This window comes from Procambarus clarkii, chromosome 10 (assembly GCF_040958095.1).
Source record: "Procambarus clarkii isolate CNS0578487 chromosome 10, FALCON_Pclarkii_2.0, whole genome shotgun sequence".
Taxonomy (NCBI): Eukaryota; Metazoa; Arthropoda; class Malacostraca; order Decapoda; family Cambaridae; genus Procambarus; species Procambarus clarkii.
The window spans coordinates 24,541,065-24,553,149 of NC_091159.1; the positions used below are offsets into that span (position 1 = coordinate 24,541,065).

The following is a 12,085-nucleotide window of genomic DNA, read 5'->3' on the forward strand; positions in this document are numbered from 1 at the left end:
CCAAAAGAAAGGGTTTGATTATCTTGAGATGATTTCGGGGCTTAGCGTCTCCGCGGCCCAGTCCTCGACCAGGCCTCATTTTTGTTGACCAGACCACACACTAGAAGGTGAAGGGACGACGACGTTTCGGTCCGTCCTGGACCATTCTCAAGTCGATTATGTTTTGTTACCTTTTTGTTACACACCCCCAGGAAGCAGCCCGTAGCAGCTGTCTAACTCCCAGGTACCTATTTACTGCGGTACAATACCATACAACCCATCTTCCTGAAATGATAGTACTTACAGCAACTATTTGGTGGAAAGTACCAATATGTAGTGGTGGACCGCCAGTAAACAGCTTTTTGTACTGTTAATTTTATAGAATCCGTAAAAAAAAAAAAGCTAAAACCCCCAAACTTAAATATTCCTAGGCCTAATAGATACACATATGTATTATATTAGGCCTAAGATAGTACAGTATGTATTAGGCGTATGATTGCTAGGAGAGGTTAGGTTAGATCTTATATTTATGTTGCTGTTTTTATATATATATATATATATATATATATATATATATATATATATATATATATATATATATATATATATATATATATATATATATATATATATATATATATATATATATATACATATATAAAATCCCGTTTGCCCAAATTCATAATACAAAGGTCAATGTTCTGGTGGTCAATGACTACACATTGGTACTTTCCATCAAATAGTTACTATAATTATTTTAATTTAAGGAGGCTGGGCAACCTTGGATAAAAGGTAACGAGGGCACTTAACTTTTAAAGATCAAAGAGCCAGTGGGCAAACTGTTCTAATTGATCGTTAATACTATGTAATGGCTCTATTCCTATTAGAGCATTATTAAAAAATAATTCAAGCTTCCCCAAGTAGCGGTTATTGTCGAACGCCACGCTTAATTGACATATCAACGTTGTTTTTTTCTTTTAATAAGCACGAATGTTGAGTATTAGGTTAAGTTACACAGTGATATATTCAGCAGCACTCAGTGTGTGAAGGTTACATGTGACTTACGTAGTCAAACATGGCGGCTACAGACCTACCATGTTTTTTAAGTCTTTTATTGCACAGTTTTCAGAGTACAATATTAGGATACTTTATACTCTACCCAAACAGCACAGCGCCTCGACTTACTCAAAACAAAAACGACACTTCAACATAATTGATGTGTTATAGTAAGTTGCAGCTATAGTCATGAGCGCATTAGTTTGACTGAAACTGGCTACAAGAACTTCGTCGTTATGTCCCTCTCACACGCTAACACTTCCAGGAAAGAAAACTCGTCGGAAGCACATGTGACCAACGCCGCGTACACATTTGCGTGTTAGTTATTTACTATGCACCCCATACCTATCCCGCGAGCCGTAGTGAAAAAAAGGAGTTATTATGCTAGTGGTTCACGCAGTGGCCCAGGCACCCCTCCTGTGCCAGGTGAGTACTACGGGCTCGCCATTGCCCGTGCTGCTTGGAACTTTTTGTTCAGAGTAGCTTAATCTAAAACAACAACAAAGGTGGCCCACAAGCAGCCCGTCCTCCAAACAAAGATCTAAAAGTGATCCCATGCACCCGCCAAACCCCCAGTTTATGAATGAAAAACGGTTTACACACGACTCAACTGATTTCTTTCGAACACTTCCGGAACAAGTCCTTCACTGACTAATTCTGCTCGAATCACAGCGCTGTAAATGCTTCTTCACCCACGTACTACAAATACAAATAATCGCCAACAGAATCTAAACACCTAATCTAACCTATGCCAATATATTCTCAATATGCTATTATAATATTAATTTATATTTGAGAAAATTCCCGTTTTTAATGAACAGCATGTAAAAATTTATGAATGCGCCTGTGGGGTCGACCGCTGGATGTAATGGACATAGAGTCGAGGACGGGTTGCCCACAACTGTTCCTATTCGTGGCAATGTAGATCTGTGGCCAGTTTCAAAGTTACTAATCCTGCTCCATACCCATTCAACTGGGCGCCAGCATTAGCTACAGTAAACAAACTTTGGATACTAGGCTAAAATTTATATCATTATGAATTAAATACTTACACATTTCTAAACAACATTGATACAGTTATCTCTGAATTCCGCGATTTTATCGCATTCCAGCCCGTCCTTGCATAAAGATCCAAGCTGGTTAATCCAGCCGCCAAACCCCCTGTATATGAATGAAAAGCGGTTTACACACGACTCGCAACTGATGACGTCCAAACACTTTCGGATTAAGTGCTTCGCTCACGTCCACAATTTTAACCACAATTATATAATGCTTCACCCACGTTCTTCAAATACAAATAATCGCCAGCAGAACCTATGCACCTAACCTAATCTACGCCTTCTTGAAGTTATCTTAAGATGATTTCGGGGGTTTAGCGTCCCCGCGGCCCGGTCCTCGACCAGGCCTCCTTTTTGTTACACACCCCCAGGAAGCAGTGTGTAACTATGTGGACCATCGTACATATATTGCCGTAATGGAGAATTAGATAGAATTTGGTACTATTCACTGTATAATACAGAAAAAATAAAGCTACAACCAAACTTAAATATCCCTAGGCCTAGTATAACACACACACGTACTACATTAGGCCTAGGATGGTTAGGTTTCATTAGCAACATAAATACAAAACTTTTCCAGTTTTCCAAATTCAATAGTACCAACTTCTACTTGCTAATTGTCCATTAGACAGTTGAAGTTGTCCATAATTGGTAGTGTTATAAGGCGACAGCTTAGATAATCACCACATGCTCTCACGTAACACATGGCATGTTTCACGAAAACGACCAATCCGTTAAAAATGCGACCGATTATGAAAACACTGAAGCATCGTAATACTGACGTTTTCTGAGCATCGACCTGCGAACGGGCTGGCGTCTTTAACACACCATCTGCGTAATACGCCATGCATATTACGCATGGCGTAAGACCATGCGTAGGACCACAAGATATCAGCGGCGCCTATAATGTCACCACCAGCTGCTCCTTGGGGTCACGGCCAAACATAATGCTCAAGAATAATTCGTGGCGCCATCTGCAATGTTTACAATTAACATCCCCTTGCCCGAGGATAAATTAGCAAAATAATTTATCATTTAACAAATGTTCGATGATTTAAGAGTAAAAACTATTGCACACCATTTTTTCCCTGTTAATAAATACCATTATCAACTGCATATCGTTTAGTGATATTTATTATAAACTGCTTCTCATGTTCTGAACGTCAGATACGTCGAAGCGGCAACAATCAGTTGATAATCATACCAAATGCAGTATTTGCTAGGGAAATGTATGTATGCATGCATGTATATATTTACGTGCGCGTGTATATATAGACGCACGCGTGTATATATAGACGTGCGCGTGTATATCAGATCATAGTAGTATATACATACAGACGTGATACATACATCAGTATGTACTGTACTACGATACATACAGACGTGCGCGTGTACATATGTATGTATATATAGATAGGGATGGGGGAGTAACACCAGTATATCAGAACAGACATCAAGGTTGACTACTGGGAAAATCCCACTCTTGTTATGGTAGTGTGTGTCGGTTCGTGTGTCGGTTCGTGTGTGGTAGTGTGTTATGGTAGTCGGTGTGTCGGTTCTACTTCAAATACACAAGTTAAACCTTTCTACACAGGCGGTCTTCCCTTGAGTTGGATAACTTCAACACCGACAAGGATGCATAGATTCAGACTGGCGACCACAATAAAAGAATGGTGGGAACTGGTCAACAATTTGTTTATGGCCCCTTCATAAAAACACCTGCAGGTTGTTACATACTGTATCGCAGAGTGTACTTCATCCTCAAATGAAACTCCATAGTCATTATAAGGAGACGAGACTGAATTGCAAACATGATAGCACACCTACCATCATGTCCCCAAGCTGGATTAGGAAGCGACTGGAAAATCTCTCTAGAATATGGACTTCATCCACAACTGTTCCACTGTAGAGAACCTAACTAGGAGTAAACAGGTCGATATGCATGGAAAACAGATAGGATGCAAAAAGCCACAGACAGCTAAAGTAGCACATTTTACTCATAAATGGAAAGTAAATGGAAAGCTGTTCCCTACCTGGCTGACCCTGCAGCCAGGTAGGGAAATACTAACCCTGAGGAACCTGCCAACAGAGCCTGTAGCATAGTCAAGCATAGCCCACTCAAGCTCCACCACCACGTCAATGTACCTGTCACATCTTACCTTGAGGAATTACTTGAGGTTACCTCGAGGCCATGGGGGAATTTGTATTTTATAAAACTCTGTTTAACGTGCAGCTTTATGATAAGAATCTTAGAGAACTGGGGTAAATAACCTCTTATCAAAAATTCTCACGAATGTTTCCTCACTCAAATTATAAAATGACGACGGCACTATTGTGCAAGGAAAAATATTGCGTTAGGAACATATAAGGAAGAATTTACTTCTTAATTTGGCATAGTTCTACTACTTCAGCATAGTAGATTTCTGATCTTAATTCCTACTTTCATATTAGTCACAGAGAGAGAGAGAGAGAGGAAACAGTGAGGGGAAAGTGCAAGAAAGAGTGAGGGGGAAAGTGCAAGAAAGAGTGAGGGGGAAAGTGTGAGAAAGAGTGAGGGGGAAAGTGTGAGAAAGAGTGAGGGGGAAAGTGTGAGAAAGAGTGAGGGGAAAGTGTGAGAAAGAGTGAGGGGAAAGTGTGAGAGTGAGGGGAAAGTGAGAGAAAGAGGGGAAAGTGTGAGAAAGAGGGGAAAGTGTGAGTGAGGGGAAGGTGCGAGAAAGTGAGGGGAAAGTGAGAAAGAGTGAGGGGAAAGTGTGAGAGACTGAGGGGAAATTGTGAGAGACTGAGGGGAAATTGTGAGAGTGAGGGGGAAAGTGTGAGAAAGTTAGGGGAAAGTGTGAGAGAGTGAGGGGGTAAGAGTGAGGGGAAAGTGTGAGAAGAGTGAGGGGAAAGTGTGAGAAGAGTGAGGGGGAAAGTGTGAGAAGAGTGAGGGGGGTAAGAGTGAGGGGGAAAGTGTGAGAAGAGTGAGGGGGGTAAGAGTGAGGGGGAAAGTGTGAGAAGAGTGAGGGGAAAGTGTGAGAGTGAGGAAAAAGTGAGATAGTGGAGAGAGAGAAAAGAGAGGGGAAGAGAGCATGAATCTGGACACATTGGTGTGTGCATTTCCCTCTAATTGCTCTTACTGGGGTTGAGCTTCGGCTCTTTTTGCCCCACTTTTTAATAAAGTCAACTTGTGTACAGGTTATTGGACTCTACAGTATCATATTTATACTGTATTTGAAATTGTATATGGAGTCTACATCCTCCATTTCACTACTTAAAATGGGGTACTAAGAATGACTGAAAGAGCTGGATTTAATATAGTCAAGAAAGAGGAGCGAGACCAACATGATAAGAGACGTATAAAATACACACACAAATCACAATAGTGTGATATATCAAATGAACAAATCCACGAGGGCTGTGAAGAGGGTTTGAACCTACGTCCAGGATGATCCCAGTCATGCAATAGCTGACAGCGCCACGACATGCGATCATCCCGGACATAGGTTTGAATCCTCATCATGGCCCTTGTGGATTTGTTCATATGTACAAAATACTGAGAGGGGCGGGGGGGCAGTTTTGGGGAAAAATGGGAGGGGGGGATGTTTACTATAAATACCCATAGAACAAGAGGGCATGGATGGAAGCTTGCTGAAATGATGAGCAACAGAGATGTTAGAAAATGCTTTCCCTTTTGCATAAAAGTAGTAGGAAAACTTAATGAACTAAATGAGCACATTGTTAAGTTAACTCCATTCATAATTGCAAAAGTAGATGTGTCAGAAAAATAGGTCAGGAGTTATTGCATTAGACAACCAGAGACTGGAAAGTATGGCTCTAAGAGGTAAAGCTTAATCTTGCAGGCACAAACAGACGAGTACATGCACACTATTCTTACATGCACACACTAATTTTTTTTAATAATTTACATAATCCACAATTTTTGGCGACATCAATGTGAAATCTCTAAAGTACACATTAGGATGACAATCTTGCATGAACTGAAGATTATTTATTCAATGTTCCATAGTCCCAACTTTCTCCAACATTAATGTGTCTACAATTAATGCTCAACTTCCTAAAAAATAAAAATGGTTGATTTGCATTCTAAATGTCAGTTTTTCACTTCAATGAAGTTTACATCATGCTAAAGACTGGTCACAAAGTTGGTACAGTATAAATTATGATTAACTCTGATGAATGTGGTAACATTAATTTCCCAAGCAACATCACTACCGACAGTTACTCTTTATCTGTAGGAGGAAGTACCTGATTAGGACCCATAGTCATGGAGACCTGTGCCAGCAACATTCAGACACCCTGGCTATTCCGACAATTCTGTTACCAAGTTTATGGAGAATATTTTCATGAAATGAATAACAGATAACAATTTTGCAAACTGAAATGATGACATATCTTGATTTACAGTATTGTGTTTAAGCTAATCAAATATTTTACACCACAATCAGAAGCTACTGTGTGGCAACCTGTGTAACTTCCGGGGATCAACGACCCCGTGGTCCTGTCTCCAACCAGGCCTCCCAGTTGGTAGTCTGGTCAACCAGGCTGTTTAAAATGCATGTAGATTTCCCTGGAAGCTACATGCATTTTTAACACAGTAAACTTAATCTACTGCATCAGAAATAACAAAAGAGCAGTAAGCAAAAAAAATTGGCATAAGTTACAGTATTTTGAGTAATGGTTTAGTAAAGTAAATCACTAGGAGAAAGCCTGTACAACTGTATAAGACATGGAAGGGATATGAGGAATTGGATCTGAAGATACAACAGAGGGAAAGAACAGTGTCGAACCAACTGAACCACAGGGTATCAAACAGTGGCCTGCATGAACCGAGGCTGACCAGTCCAAGTGGTTTGAGTAATGGTACTGTTACCTGTATCAAAAGTCAGAGCCACCGAGCAAAATTTGTTAGTGAAGGACACATGAAGGACTTGCGCTGCACAATTTCATCTTTACCCAGCTTCATAAAGTGATTTACAAAAGCTATGTTTCCTTGGTACTCAAACTTTGAGGCCAGAGATTCGGGACAACAAAAAGTACAGGAAGTGTTATGGGGTTAAAAACCTTTCGGCATTACTAAAATGAATCCTAGGCATAATTTACAAACAAAAAAACTTGCAGCAAAACAACAGCATCAGGTAAACTTGAACCAAAACAAACAATAATTCTCAATTTGATTACATCAGCCTCAAAAGATGCCACATTTGCAGTGATCCCCAGAGCCAACACAAGGTCAATAAACAAATATCACAGGTCAACTACTGAACATACACTGGACTGCACTGCACAACGACATTAAACTTTAAAGTTCAACATACTGCATGATATTCAGTCTTCAGGTTAGGGTGCACATTCACGCACCAAGGTTACCATGGAAAGATCAAAGGTAATGGATACGCAGAAACATGTCCGCTTTCTGGAACCTTAATTTAAAAAGCATTAAGGAACAGGACCCCCTTTAAGTGATCCATGAAAAATCCAAGACCCAAATTAACAGCCAATGGAATCTAGCCAAACAATAGCTACGAAATCAAGACTACAATTTAACAATAGTGGCAGTTTTTTTTATGGACTATTACCTCGCAAAGACAAGTTATCTATTCACAGTGTATACATAGGGACAGTATATATGAGTAAACCCATTCAAGGGAGTTCTTAAGTGAAATTGCTATCAAGTTCCAAAACCAGGTTTATTTAGCATGGGTGGAGGAAGGTCACCCAATGCTTAGAATTACATTAAAGAAAGTAAAAAGAAAGAGAGAGAGAGAGAGAGAGGGAGGGAGGTAACAGAATTACACCAAAATCAGTGACTATCCCAAATGCACAAGCAAAGCACAGTATATCTGCAAGTCACAAAGCAAACATGAGTACCTGGTGCTATTGCAAGACGCCTTTAAAATAAAATGCCAATAAACCACACACATAATGTGTACAATTTTGGTTTCCCAAAGATGATGATGAATGAACAAAGACAAAAAAAAAAAAGGAAAGATTTAAAATAACTTTATTCTGTAAATACCAGTATAGAATTCATTGTGTTATGAGAAAAGTCTTTAAGATCTTGAAGAAACTTGATAATATGGACAGCAGGTATGTCTTAATCTTCAATGTGGTATTGTAACCAAGAACAACAATGAAATTGAGTGTAAAATACTTGAACAAATTAGAAGTGAAACCAGTACTGTGTATATAAACACAATACACATCTAAAAAATAAAGACATGATGCCCACTTCTACAGAATTACCTTTTACTGAAGAACAATAGATCTGAATGGATATAATCACCACTGAACCCTAATTAAGGAACACTTACAAATCCCGTTATCTGTGAATTTTATGTTAGCAAAACCACAAACGCTCAGATTACCCACAAGGGCAGGTATGCTACTGCAAGTGCCTTTAGATTCATGATTCATTATCAGTTGCATCAGCAGAGATAACACACGCTACAGTCAAGTCATGCACAGCTAGCCACCATGACTGACAACCTGCCTCCTTTACAAGTCCATAGTTATAACTTAGAATTTTAATACACTGTACTGTACAGTATATGCAAAACTAGTATATATTATACTGTATTGGAAAATTCAATAGCAGCACAATACAATACTACCCTTCACAAAAAGCAAAACACCAATCAAGTAAAATCCACAGTGCTAGAGATTTAAAAAATAAAAAAATCCAATTATGTTCTGTATAAAACAGGTTGGTTTTTAGTTAAAGCATATTTTGTTGAAGCATTATTTAAACAATGTTGTAATTTTTGCCTCTTATGTCCCACTTTATTAATACAGTACTGAATACATAACCAAATTATTACAGCACTATGTTGAAGTATCACCAGTGAATCAATGGCCTAATTGTCATGGAACTACTGTAGTTAAATTATTAATCAACCCGAGAACCAACATCATAAAAGTCAGGGTTTAGAAGATAATTTTTCTAACCAAAAAAACTCAAATTACATGATGTGTTGCTATTTTAAGGACTAATGATCTATCTCAAGATTATCTTGAGATGATTTTGAGGTGTAGCGTCCCCTCAGCTCAGTCCTTGACCAGGCCTCCTTTTTGTTACACATCCCCAGGAAGCAGCCCGTAGCAGTTGTCTAAGTTTCAGGTACTTATTTACTTCTAGGTGAACAAGTGCATCAGGGTGAAAGAAACTCTGCCCACTTGTTTCCGTCTCCACCGGGGATCAAACCCGGAACCCTCAGGACTACGAATCCCGGGTGCTGTCCACTCAACTGTCAGGAGGGAAGTGTGTGTGTTGGGGGGTGGAAGGAAGAGTGTGTTGGGGTTTGAGGGAACTCCAATTCTGTGGTTAAATAAATAACGTACAGTAAATCAGCTCCAAATACACTAAAAGTCAAAATTTCTAAACACAGTACTAGCAACATTTGCAATTATGTGGCAATTGGTAAACTACAGTCATCTGTTGCTTGTATTATGCTGTAATCACATGAAAAATAATTACAAAACTTTTAGTTATACAGTATCAGATTTCACGAATAAATTATTTACTATAATGCTAAATGATCTTATCATCCACAAGTATAGTTCCTGTTGTTATGGTCTGGAAGCCTGTACATTGGGTTATTGAGGTCCATGAAACTCGAACTACAGTATTGATCTTCCCCAGGTTACAATCTACAACGGCTGTCTAACTCTAAAGTACCCATCTACTGCTAGGTGAAAAAAAAAAGAGGCATCTGGTGATAGGAAATGTCCCCAACCATTTTTTTGCTCTACCTGGGAATTGAAACTAGGATTCCCCATTGTGAGTTGATGACATGTCAAATACAAAATTAGCATTAATTATAGCTTCCTGCAATACACACGAGTTATTAACCTCAATCCCTATTTCCCAATGACATGAGGTTACAAGGCATCAGTACAGAAATTATAGGAAAAGGTTTGTGAGGATTATTAAAACTACTCAAAATGACACCCCTCTATTTGATATATATTCCATACTAAACAGCATCACACTGAACCACTGCCATCATACTACAACAAACCATTAACAAAAATATCACACTTTTTTTTTCATCATGCTGGTTGGTAAAAAATATACTAATTATGCATCCTCCTGGAAGAACAGCAAAACAATGTAATGCATTGTACTGCAAAAAGAGTCAATACTGAATATGTATCAGACCATAACATTGTAAACCACTCATTCTTCATTCAATAATTTGTTATGTACATTCAAAAAATATGGGCCTATGGCTATGACTAGCAACGGACTCATTGATAAGTCCAACATCAGGTAATCCTTTCCCCAAACATGACTGAGAAAGAAGAAAACTCTTGAAGCTGACCATGCATAATCTACACTACCTTCCATCTAACTAGATATAAAAACAAACAATATATAGTATTGTAGGTACTTACCATTGGTACTCTGCACTAAGCGTCATGGTGATGGCAGTAGCACTGCTGATTTTCTACTTCACCCCAAAATGATGTCGGACAGTTCAGCGTAATACCGAGTGCCAGTGTATGTGAGCGAAAACTCCTAATGATGATGAGGATTTTCTTTTTTCTTGGTAATTATAGTAAATGCAAGTGTTCCTAATAATGTTGTTCTGAGAACTGTGTGGGTGTCACAGGCTGTTAAAAAGTTAAATTGTGACTTAAGACTCCAATAAAAAATGACAACCAAGTTATTCTTCAAGACAAAAAAAAAAAGCTTAAGAGAATGTAATTTTATAATCTATTTGCAATGAACTAAACAATAATTGTTCTCAATATATAAACAATAATAAAATAATAAAGAGAAAATCCCCAAAATTACGCACTTGTGAGAAAGTGTAATTATATGAGTGTGTTATGCTATACCACTGTAAACTTTGTCTCCAGTTTCCAATTTACACTTCGCAGTTCCTCGATGCTGGAGGCAAACATGTTACCAAAAATGATGAACTGTGTTTCATTGATATCATATTTAAATGCCGTTCATGCAGTTGATGATATCTGATAAATATTCATCTGTTCTGCCTTGCTTCAGCAGCTATTTGAAGCAAACCATCCAGAGATTTAAAACTCTTTAAAAAATAAACTATGGTACAGTATATATTTTCCGCTCTCACAGTGGTCAGAACTTAGTTCCTAGCTCGACAAATATATTTTGTTGCACTACCTGCTTTCCATTGCAGAGCCTGACACAAACAGTCATTCACCATTTTTGTCCAGAAAATCTTTCATTTAATATCCATCTGAAAAGAGAGAGAAAGAGAAATTAAAATTGTTAATAATATTTATTAAGTCTATGCTACAGCAATATACATTAGTTCCATACAAGAGCAACAGTTACCAGCTTCGCAAAGGCACAAACTGCTCCAAGCACAAAAAGAAGATAAATAAACCGTGAAATATGTTAACGTTTAAATAAACATAATAAATGAACTAAGGTAATGGAATACAGTATCTCTGCTACTGGCTACCCATCACATTTGTAGAACCTTAATTATAAAACCAACCATCATTATTTAATTAATTTGCACTCAATATTGTATTACATAATATGAAACCAAATGTTAACTGGATACAGTTGAATCATATGAGTATGATTCAAGAAAGGCATCCCTGGGCCAGCATTTTGGGCAAGTCTTTAATCCTAATTTTCCCCAGAATATGACCCACTGAATCGTTTAACAACCAGGTACCCATTCACAGCTGGGTGAACAGAGGCTACAGTTAAGGATTGGCGCCATGTAAATCCTCCCAGGCCAGGATACGAACCCAGGCCAAAGCGCTCGCGAAATGCCATGCAAGAGTCTTACCCACTTCGCCACAGGGACTTACTGGGCACTGTTAAATTCACCCTAATGGTCTGGTATTAAGGTATTTGAGCCATTTTTTATATTAAGCCTATACTGTATAATGAACTTAAAAAATGGTCTCTACAGAAAGATAATTTTTTCTTATTAGAAATTTAATATAAATCAAAAAGTCCTGTCCAGTCTAAGAAAATGAACATCTATGGAAAA

The 12,085-nt window shown here is 38.4% G+C and overlaps 1 protein-coding gene across 4 annotated transcripts in view; it reads right to left on the reverse strand.

Annotated features, from left to right (window-relative positions):
- SppL (signal peptide peptidase-like protein) overlaps positions 1–12,085 on the reverse strand; it is a 115,276-nt gene that overhangs the window by 101,043 nt on the left and 2,148 nt on the right. Inside the window, exons 2-3 of one of the 4 annotated variants that reach the window (XM_069321756.1) lie at positions 11,240–11,311; positions 10,488–10,706 (exon numbers count right to left, since the gene is read on the reverse strand). In XM_069321756.1, coding sequence (XP_069177857.1) covers positions 10,488–10,513 — 26 coding nt within the window. In that variant the 5' untranslated portion in view covers positions 10,514–10,706; positions 11,240–11,311. Of the gene's footprint in view, positions 1–10,487; positions 10,707–10,894; positions 11,312–12,085 lie in introns of all 4 variants that reach the window. The other 3 variants (XM_045727965.2, XM_045727963.2, XM_069321757.1) reach the window with 3 other exon arrangements.